We start from the raw sequence: 11488 nt of genomic DNA, 5'->3' as shown, positions 1-11488 counted from the left end.
ATATCTTGTGGAATCAAAATGTAGTGGATATAAATGTATGTTATATTATAGACAGGACACTAACGTATTTCAAAATTGACAGTTCTCAGTCATACAGTGATTTATTGTAATTATTATTTTGAAATCTAATAATAAAATAATTATGAACATCATTTTGATGAGAGAAAATATATCTTCTGTTTCTCTCTTACTCATATCTTACATTCTCTCTTCTTACAATTCTTACAATCTCACCGATTCACTCCCGTGCAAATTTCCAACGTCGAGCGCGCGTATAGAAGTATAACTTCAAAATTACAGTTGGTTTTCGACTTCTGGTCTATACTCACTTACATTTAATTCCTAAAGAAGTTAAATATTGTACGTATAAAGCAGGAAATATTGACAAAAAAAATATGATTTTAATACATAACAAAATTATTGTATTTAAATATTTATTTTAGACGTTTTCAAATTTACATATTTTTAAAAAAATTCTTAATGAATTTCAACAGAAGTCCAAATTTTCGCATACTTCCTCAGGAGTATGTTTGTGAAGCTGGCCATAGATTCTGTCAACTTTCGGGAGCAAATTATGTTCACAATATTCTCTCAAGTCACCTGGTAAAACACCGCATAATCTGTCTGCGTCTCTTTCAACTTCGTCCTATAATAACATAAAAATGTTAATTTAAATTAAAAGATTAACTTTAGATATTTAGACTATTTAAATTTTAATTTAGACTTATTTTAAATTCTTCACATGCAAAATAAATACCTTAAGCTATCTTTTTTTTTTTTTTTTTTTTTTACCGCATCAACCCCTAGGGTTATTAGCGGGTGGTATATCTTTATTTTAGAAAAGTTACATTTAGTATATTATTAAAATTTACATAACAGTTTTGTAAAATACAAACATTTTATGTTATGTTACAGTTTGTTATACAGTTTACAATTTTTGATAAAATTTATTGTATTGCTGATGTCTTCTTTTAGAGTTTTTTTCAAATTGTGTTTTAGTTTTGCTGTCGATCTTGCTGTTGAGTACACTGGACAGTCTATCATTATATGTTACACTGAAAATGGTATTTGACAGATGTGGCAAATCGGCTGAGGGTCCTTGGAGATGATGTATCCATGTGTAAATTTTGTATGACCTAGCCGCAGTCTGTTAATAACTACTTGGTCATGTCTTTTAGCTGGGAGCGGTAGTAAAGCAGAAGTAACATCTGGTTTGATACTTTTTAATTTTGCTTCTGTTTGGTTCCATTTTACTTGCCAGATTTTGTTCATGTAAGTTTTTATTAATGTTTTTTGGTCTGAAATTGGTATGTTTTGCATAATAGGAATTGTAATGTTATTGATAGTTTCTGTTGCTGCTTTATCAGCTGCTTCATTACCCTTTATCCCAACATGGGATGGTACCCATAAAAATGTTATGTTTTTACCACATGTTTGGGCATTGTATAGCATGTCTTTTATTAATGCTAAATTGGCATGAGTAGGATACATCTGCTTGACACCATTTAAGGCACTTAGAGAATCTGATATAATAAGAAAGTTTGTATCAATGCTGGTACATTGGTTCAGTGCGTTGAAGATTGCCTGCAGTTCTCCAGTATATATGCTACTCTCCTTGGCTAGACGGGTGACAGAGGTGTTGTCTTCAAAAATAGCTGCAGCAGCTACACCATTACTGCTTTTAGAGGCATCAGTAAAAATTAGTTTGAAATCAGGGTATCTGGAGATGGTAGACCGGAATTGTTGTTGTATTTCAGAAGGATTGTGTGAATGTTTGGGATAGTTAAGTAAGGTAAAATCTACTTTTGGTATTTGAACTTTCCAGGAAGGAGACTGTCATCTGTTTGTAGAAGTGGCTCTCAATTGATGTATATCGAATTCAAATCGATTTATTCGTTCATTGAAAGGTAAGTTTCTAGGGCAATAATTTGAGTACAGATTTGGAGGGTTGCTCCTTATTAGGCTTGTTATAAACGGGTTTTCCTTTGCACTGAGATATTTAGTAGCACAACACATTGAAAAATATTGTCTTCTGAGAGTTAATGGCGGTTCTCCTGCTAGGACTTGAAGGCTGCTAATTGGCGTGGTTCTGAAAGCTCCGAAAACTATGCGTAATGCTGTGGATTGGATGATGTCCAGTTTGTTCATTTGAGTTTTAGTAGCAGTTTCGTAGCATATACATCCATAATCTAGTTTGCTTCTAATTAGAGCTTGATATAATCGCAGAAGAATAGTTGTGTCTGCGCCCCATTTGTGATTGGAAAGAACTTTTAGAAGATTTATTCTCTGTTGGCATGATTTAATTAGTTCATTTATGTGCGATGTCCATTTTAGTTGAGAGTCGAATGTCATTCCCAAAAATTTGATTTCGTTGATTGTTATAAGAGTATTTCCGTTAAGTTTTAAATTTAAGTGGTGTTGTGTTTTTCTTTTGTCAAATATTATTACTTTAGTTTTTTCGGTTGAAAATCTCAAGCCTATATCTAAAGACCACCCTTCTAATTTATTTAGTGTATTTTGTAATATTGATGCAGCTGATTTTAGGTTTTTACTTCTCATATATATTACAAGATCATCGGCGTAAAGGTTTGCTTTTACTGGAAGCATAAAATGGTTAGATACGTTGTTGATTGCTATTAAGAATAGCAGGGGGCTTAATACAGATCCTTGAGGGATACCATTTTCCAGTGATTTCTTAGTTGACATGACACCGTTTGTTTTAACTTTTATACTTCTGTTCTCCAGGAAGTTTTTGGCGAAGGCTAGGAATTTACCATCTATTTTCCAACTCTTCATTGTTTTTAAGATGTGATATGTCCACGTGGTGTCAAATGCTTTTGTGATGTCAAAGAAAATTGCTATTAATTTTTGTTTATGTATAAAAGCTTCGTGTATTTCAGATTCTAATGCTATAATGTTATCTATTGTAGACCGTTCTGATCGATACCCACTTTGGATGGATGTAAGGAGATTTTTCTTTTCTAAGTACCATTTTAATCTTTTGCTTAGAATTTTTTCCATTATTTTACAGATGCTACAGGTAAGAGATATTGGTCGATACGAAGAAGATAAGTTTTTTGGTTTATTGTCTTTTAAAAATGGTATTATAATTGCTTCGCGCCAGAGAGATGGAAATTTATGGGTCGAATAAATTTTGTTGTAGATCTCTACTAAAGTAACCTTCGCGCTTATAGGTAGTTTTTCTATGAAAATTGGTGGTATGTCATCAGGTCCAGGTGAGGTATTTTTGAGGTTATTAAGACTTTCATATAATTCATCAAGTGTTATGGAAGTGTTTAGTGGATCAGCAGTATCTTCTATATTAATTTTTGATGCTTCTGTTCTTTCTTTGTGTTCTAAGAAATTTGGGTGGTACTGCTGATTGCTTGAATACAACTGATAGTGTTCTACTAAAATTTCTGAGATTTCGTGTTTGTCTGAAGTTGTTAGATCATTTGTAGTGATTGTGTCAATATGGTTAAATGTTTTTGAACCTTTTATTTTCCTTATTTTTTGCCATATATCCCTTATGGGCGTAGACGAGTCAATTGACGACACGTAATTGGTCCAGCTCTCTTTTTTTGCTTGTTTTATTAAAAATCTAGATCTGGCCCTTAAAGATCTAAAATTGTTTAAGTTATTAGGTGTGTTAAACTTTTTGTATATATTAAAAGCATGTTTTGTTTGCTTTAAAGCGGATGCGATTTCAGTGTTCCACCAAGGAAGAGGAGCTTTTGTGATATTTTTGGTTTTTCCTATAGAATCTCTGGCTGCGTCTAAAATTATACCATTGAAAGATGATAGAGTAGTGTCTATATTATCTGATATAACGAGATTTGGTATACGTATGCTTACTAAGTTTGAGTATTTTTCCCAATCGGCTGACTTTAATTTCCAAGTTTCATATGGTGTTGTACAGGTTTTTTCATCTTTGTCATGAGTAATTATTATCGGAAAATGATCACTGTCGTATAGGTGGTCCAATGTATTCCACTGTAAAAATGGAGCTAAAGTTGAATCACTGATAGATAAGTCTATGGAGGAAAAAGTGCCATTATGTGCATTGAATCTAGTAGGTGCTCCTGTGTTTAATAAAACTAGTTTTATGTTATTAATTGCTTCTAATAATATTCGTCCATTTTTATCTGTTCTTTGTGATCCCCATGCGATGTTGTGACAGTTTGTGTCACCCAAAATTAATTTTGGAGATGGAATTTGTTTAATTACATTTTGAAGTTCTAATAGAGTAGTTTCGTCAGGATGTGGTAAATATACGTTGCATATGTTGATTTTAAAATGATGTATTACCGAAACTGCTACTGCTTCCAGATTTGTATTTAACGGAATTTCTTGGGATTGGATGGTTGAATGTACAAAAATTCCGACTCCACCACTGGATATTTGCTGTACTGCTCGATTTTTTGTATAGGGCATATAATTTTTTAGTTTTGCTTGATTGTTGGAAAGACGAGTTTCTTGAAGACATATTATTAGTGGTGACAGTTCATTGATTAGCATTTTAATGTTTTCAATGTGGCTATAATAGCCATTCAAGTTCCATTAAAGAATGAATATAATTGGACTATTGAGATAAATCGTAGTCGCTTTCTTCAGTGAGGGAAGATTCATTTGTTGGATTTATTTTCTTTATAATTCTTGTGATATTATTTTTCATGCGTCTATCATTTAATTTTGAGTGAACCATTTTTAATAAGGTGTATAAGCCGTCAAAATCTTCTGTATAGTTTTTAGCTGTGACTTCAGGAAATTTTGATCCTATTGCGTTTATCACGAAGTCGCATAATTCAGAGAAATTTAGCGTATATGAAGGAGATGCTGTCAATAAAATGTTTTCAATTGGTTTTAATGTGGCTTCGACATCTAAAGCCTTTTTCTTTTTTTTTGTGTGCGGATTTTTTTGGAGTTATGAAAGTTTCGTTTAGGTTTTTAGTTTCTGAGATTTCAGGAGAGGTTGAAATTTGCCTTTTTGCTTGATTGGTTGTTTTACTATTATTGCTGTTAGCTTTAGTTGAAGGTATGCTGTGTACTATAAGCGAATCATTTGTCGTTGGGATATCTGCAGAAATAGGGTTGAAACAGTTGGTTGTATCATCTGAAATATTTGTTGCTGAATTATTCTGATTTATTTCCATGAGTTCGAGTTCTGAGGTATAAGGATCTTTAAGTGTTTCTGTACCAGTTGATGTTGATGTGCAGTTTTCTTCTTTGTGGCCAGTAGTATTACATCTAGAGCAATTTAAACCATCTAGGGATAGGAAGATTCTGTAAGGAGTGTTGTCATAGGTTATTAAGATTGTATTTGGAATTGGTTTGGTGATTATCGGAGAGACAAATATTTGCCGCCTAAAGCTTAAGACATGACTATACTCAGACTCGGGCATGCCAACTTTTAAAAACGTTAATTTGGATACTGCAGTTATTTCTAGTTGTTTCAGTTCTTCTTCTAAAATACTGTTCGGAATGCTGGGGCAGATGTTTGATATTACTAGTCTCCTTGCTGGCGTAATAAGTCTTCGAATTTCTATCTCATTGCCTTTGATGAGTACTGTTTTATGGTTGTTTAGTAAGGTATCTACTATGCTAGTATTGTTCAAGTAAATACAAACTCTGTTGTTAGCTATTCGTGATGCAAAGATAACATTTTTTGGTGTGAGTAGAGACCCTATGGCTACTATGTATTCATGTATTTTAATACCTTGGATAGCTGACAGAATAATGGCCTGTTCTTTTGAAGGAAAATTGAAGTTGCTTACTGCATTGGAGTATGTCGATGTTGATGATGTAGTAGGTATACTAATATTTTCAGAATTATCCATTTTTAATTTTTGTTTTCTTCATTTGATAAAATTTTTCTAGAGCCGGTCTTGTATCGGCTAATTAGTTCGTCTTGTGGAAGTTGCCAAAAAACCAGAGACTGGATTAATTGATGTGTTGTATTGAATTATGGGTTATGTATAATATTTAATAATATTGAATTTGTATTAAATTGGTAATGTACTCACAGTTTATTTTTTGTGTGAAGAAACTTTGTTGTTTAAATACTCTATTTAGCTAACAATATTTTACGTTTCTTGATTATAAACCACTGAAAAGTTAGTTTTAGTAAGAGCAGATTTTAATCGGCACTTTATCAACTAAACGCAGGGTTGGAATCTCGAATTAAACTTTAAAATGTGGAGAAACTTTAAAATGTGTTACCACACTTTGACAGTTATTTGACACTCTCTTAAGCTATCTTTATTAGATAGAATCAATAAAAATTAACAAATTAAAAAATAAAGATTTAATTCTGAATGACAAATTTGAGTCAAACATTTCTCCTCTTCTCAACCTATTTAGTTAAAGAATATAAAGTGTAAACACATACCAAAAATTGAGAAAGGCACAACATAGTCATAACATAATATAATAAATTTTGTGGAAGTTTTGAAAACCAAGTTTTCAGCGTTTTATTTTTATATATTTGTAACTTCTTACACACAGATTTTGTTTTTATTCAAAATATGCACATAATATTGTATGTTTTAAATATTTTTTAATTATTAGTAATAAAGTTTATTATTTTAATGCCAATTCACACAAAATGTATGTAAAACAAAATTTTTACTTATGACTAGTAACTAACTTTTCAAACTAAAAAAAATTTCACTTATAGACACACATTTGATGACTATAGTGTTACTTATAAAACTTACCAAGGGTACTCCGTCTTCTACTAAATCCTTGATAACAGTGGTAAATAATATACAGTTGTCGCAATCAAATCTGTAAAAAGAAACGACTTTTTCTATTAATTCAATTAACTCAATTTCGTAGACTTTATTTTTTAAAATATTAAATTTATTGAGGTTATTATTATTGAGGTCTAAAAATGTTGCAAAAGAAACTCAGTCCACAATAAACAATCTTCAAAATAAAACTAACCCGGTTCAAACATTTTTTCTTCCAAACCCTAAAAAGCTAAATGAATACTTTTTTACTGTTCGTAAAAATATAACGTCTACTATTTTGCCACAAGATCACACCCCCTATCTCCAGAATTCAAAAAATGTCTCGAATTCGGTATTTTTAAGACCAGTTGATAATTCTGAACTAACATAAACAATCAATAGTATCAAGAGCAAATTTGTCTGTAGTACTGATGGATTAATAATAAAAATTTCCCTAAATCTCCCAAAAAAAATATAAGGAAGTCCTGGTTTCACTAAGTAATGATTACTTTAAAAAAGGTATACTTCCAGAGTGCCTAAAGACAGCCATTAATATTCCTCTTTATATAGGGGATGAAAATCAATGCATGCAACTACAGACCTATTGATTCATTACTGCTAGTAACCAAAATTATTAAGAGCCCGACTTTCTATATCATTTCGACTATATCCTTTCTCGTTGAAAACAACACTTTATTACAAAGGCAGTTCTGCTTTTTATCTAATAAATGTACCAGTGATGATATGTTTTTGTACTGCCTGAGGTGGTCTATCAAGAACTGAACAATAATCGTTAAACTGACACTATTTTTTGTGACTGCCAATGCTTTTGATTATATAAATCACGACATTTTAATAAAAAAACTAAATTTCCACGGAATTCGAAGTACTTCTTTAAATTGACTTCAATCATACTTGTAAAATAGGCAACAACTAGTTAGAGCAAATAATACTCACTCTAGTCACAAATGCATTTAAGTAGAGTACCACAAGGTTTAGTATTGGGTCCTCTACTTTTTGTTATTTTTATAAATGACATTACCAACTTGAAAATTGACAGAAAAATTTTTCTTTTTATTGATGATACCAGTATCATCTGGAGAAACTCTAATATTAGAAATAAGAACCGGATCCGACTCTAATTTACTCTCTGTTAACATGGATAAAGCAGAAGCATCATCCTAAGAAGGAGCTCTTTAGCCCTTGCTTCTTAATAACAGCCAGATCAGTATCGTTGATTCTGTAAAATTTCTTAATATTTTTATAGACATTTATATAACCTTAAGTTATCCCTTCATATCGATTTGTTAAATAAGAAACTAGCCCCAGGTTGCTATGCAATAAGATTTGTTTCAAACGAAATCAATTTAGCATCCTCCGAAATAACATATTTTTCTTTGTTCAAGTCTCATTTTTGATACAATCTAATTTTTTGGGGTTCTAGTATATTATTAAAAAGTAAATTTTCAATCGGGCGGACTAAATCTTTAAAAATATATTATTGAGGCAAAGAAATTTTAACAATAAAATTTATTTTTAATAAAACTGGCCAGATTGGCAAATATTTTATTAGCAAGTTGCCTTTTATTTGTACGATTTTTACTTACTCAGGCTCAGGATCATCGGTAGGCTCAGGTTCAGGCTCACGGGTTCTTTGGGCCAATACGGTCAGAACTAAAAGTAAACAATGGCTTTTATTATTAGGAATTTTTAAAATAAAATAACTATTATCTTCAAGTTTTTGTATTTTTAAATTTAATAAAATTTGGTACTCTACAAATAGATCCAGCAATCGGTAGCCAGATACGCAGATAAATACAAATAAAAAAAATTACAATCAGTTTGTTTTTGTTTTGTGTAATAAAAGATATTTACAGATATATCATAGATTTTTTAAATAATGTTAAAAAAAAGAACGAAAAATGCATATAAATATACTTACAAAATAAAACAGCAGAAAAATATTAAGAATTTAAAAAATGCATGAGATTAGTAAAAGAATTTGTTACCAAAGCAAAAAGGGACAAAAGTACAAAATTAAAAAAAAAAAAAATAAAGGCTAGTAATAAAAACAATTAGAATCTGTTTGATCTGAGTTTTAAAATTAATGAAAAAATTAAAAAAGCGAGGCACAAAAATGAAGAGTAAAACGAAATTCTCACAGATGAAAATAAAATAATTAACAAATGGAAAGAATATTTTCAAGAAATACTATAAACTCAATGCTATCAAGAAGGAACTAACCTGTTGTAGTTGTTTAGTTGATTGTTACCATTTTTATTTTAATTTTTTGTATTAGGTGTTCATTCTTTATTTCATGTTGTTGTTTTTCATCATTTAGTTTTTGTTTAAACAAAGACCTATGTACTGTGGCCTGATGATAGTTCATATATTGTAAGCCTCGAAAGCGGTAACCTACAAATTCTACTACCATAAAAAAACTTACCTAATATTGTAAGGATTGATTTATCACCTATACACTAGTATTATGGAATCATCATTTGGCAGATTTATTGAGGAATCACAAAGCACATTTAAAAAGGGCCCCATGATTATATATTTACATCAAACAAATAATAGAAAAATATCGGCAAACAGAAAAAAAATGTATTTGTTGAATATAGACCTTAAAAAGGCTTTTGGCTCAAAACCAAGACAAAAATTATGAAAAGATATAGGGAAGAAAGGTTTTAATAACAAAATGTTGGGGGTATTGATAAGGAAAAAAAAATATATAACAGCACTTAAATTATGATATCAGTTTAAAAAGAACATCAAAAACCAATAACTACAATTAAGGGTCTGAGACAAGGAGACAAGTCCAACGAAATTTATTCTATACATGGAATGAGATAATTAAAAAATTTAACGTGAAAGTGAAAAAGATGCATGTGCGTTATAGAAATTTAAGATTAAGCATTTAATACAAGAGTTATACTAATATGTGAAAATTAGGATCAAAAAGAATAAGAAAATTAAGTCAATATGTAGGCTTGTATTAACCTTTGTTTGCGAGTCGTAAGTTCTAACAGAAGCCCTTGGATGCACGACCTACGCGTGTAGTGAGGCCTGACATATTGCCAAATTGCTAACAATATCAGCTGCTTATAATAATAATCATCAGCGTTTCTACTGTATATTTGTGGCTTTAACAGTTTTGTTATTTTTTTCGCCTCTTAAAATTGCCTCCTTGGTTTCTGACCCTGAGATACTTAGTACATCCAGTTTGTAACACAAGCGGAATTAAGAACCATTTAGGTTATTTATTTTTATCTGTGTACTTTTGACACAGATAAAAATAAATAATAAGTAGTATGCAATATTCAAATATTACCAATTAAGAATAATAAAACGGTTATACTGAATAAATATAAAAAATATTTATTGCTTACCGACGCAGAACAAGAGAGTCAAAACTAATGTAGTCTTCATGTTTGAGAATTGTATTTTACAATAATGTGCATCGTCAGTTTGGCTTTATATACAAAAAGAAGCCAACCACTTAACAACAAGGACCACTTGACTTATTACGTTTTTTGTTAGTGTTAATACTCCCCACTACATTTCTATATTTGTTGGCTTTGATTTCCATAGGCGATAAGGTGAAGCACTTATTATAACTTAATGAACAGTTAAGATATTACAGAAAATTTGATGTTTTACTGATATTAAATCTACATAATAAGTCATCTTATCTTGACTAATTCTACAGTCTGAAAATTTGACTTAGATACGAGTAGTATATTAGAAAACTTAAATTATTTTTTAGTAGTTTTTTCGTAAATGTAAAAACTACAAAGTCTACTTATATCATCATCATCATCAGTGGCATTAAAGCTCGTTATGAGCCAGAGCCTTCTTCAGAATAATCTTCCATTCGCTCCTGTCACTGATAACTCATCTCCATGCTTTAACACTGATGTATTTTAGATCATCCTGTATCTTATCATGATACCTATTTTTTTTGGTCTTCCTCTGGCTCGTCTTCCCACTGGTCCTCTTCGGTCGAAAATTTTTCTGATCGTTGCATCTTCATCTCGCCTAATTACACGTCCTATCCATCGATGGCGGACTAATTTAATACATTTTACAACGTCAGGTTCCCCAAAACTTCTATATAACTCAAAGTTGTAGCGCCTACAAACCCTGTTCTTGGACTCCTCCATATATTTTCCTTAGATTTTTCTCTCGAAATGTTTAAGCAATTCTTGGTTGTTTTGTGTAAGTGACCACGTTTCTGACCCGTATGTTATCACTGTTTCGACAAGCACAATTTTTCTTTAAATTTCTTCGCTGACATTGTTGTCTTTGGTCAGCAGCGAGCCCAGGTAGACGAAAGTGTCCACACCTTCCAGTTCCAGATCATCAATTATTAGTCTAAGTATCTAGTTGCTTGATCTAGTACAATACATATACTTGGTTTTCTTTGCGTTTATTTTTAATCCCATTCTCAGTGCAGACGCCCTTAATGATCGAATTGCTTTGATCAGACATTCTGTTGATCTAGCAATAATGTCTATACCTCTTCTACAGATTTATTAAAGATGGTGCCATTTTTATTGATATTTTACTCTCGACTTCTAGTGCAAGGTTAAATAAAAGACACGACAGTCCATCTCCCTGTCTCAGTTCATTTTTACACTGGAAGGGTATTGAAAAGTCGTTTTGGATTCTGACTACACTCTCGACGCCTGTGAGTGTAACTTCCGTTAGTTGAACAAGATGAGACAGCATTTGAAATTTTACCATAGCCTGTA

The 11488-nt window shown here is 31.3% G+C and overlaps 1 protein-coding gene across 2 annotated transcripts; it reads right to left on the bottom strand.

The window, feature by feature from the left end:
• Positions 1 to 417: 417 nt before the first annotated feature.
• LOC140452501 (uncharacterized) lies at positions 418 to 10270 on the bottom strand. Of its 2 annotated transcripts, none has more exons than XM_072546804.1 (4): positions 10124 to 10270; positions 8339 to 8405; positions 6717 to 6786; positions 418 to 646 (listed from the first exon to the last, which is right to left on the bottom strand). In XM_072546804.1, exons 1-4 carry the CDS (start codon positions 10161 to 10163, stop codon positions 488 to 490), a joined length of 336 nt encoding a protein of 111 aa, XP_072402905.1. In that variant the 5' UTR covers positions 10164 to 10270; the 3' UTR covers positions 418 to 487. The 2 variants fall into 2 exon arrangements, with proteins under 2 accessions (XP_072402905.1, XP_072402906.1); XM_072546805.1 differs by having other exon boundaries at positions 8345 to 8405.
• Between the last annotated feature and the right edge of the window lie 1218 nt (positions 10271 to 11488).

This window comes from Diabrotica undecimpunctata, chromosome 10 (assembly GCF_040954645.1).
Source record: "Diabrotica undecimpunctata isolate CICGRU chromosome 10, icDiaUnde3, whole genome shotgun sequence".
Taxonomy (NCBI): Eukaryota; Metazoa; Arthropoda; class Insecta; order Coleoptera; family Chrysomelidae; genus Diabrotica; species Diabrotica undecimpunctata.
The sequence above is the reverse complement of the archived record's forward strand: the minus strand, read 5'-3'. Positions and strand labels throughout refer to the sequence as shown.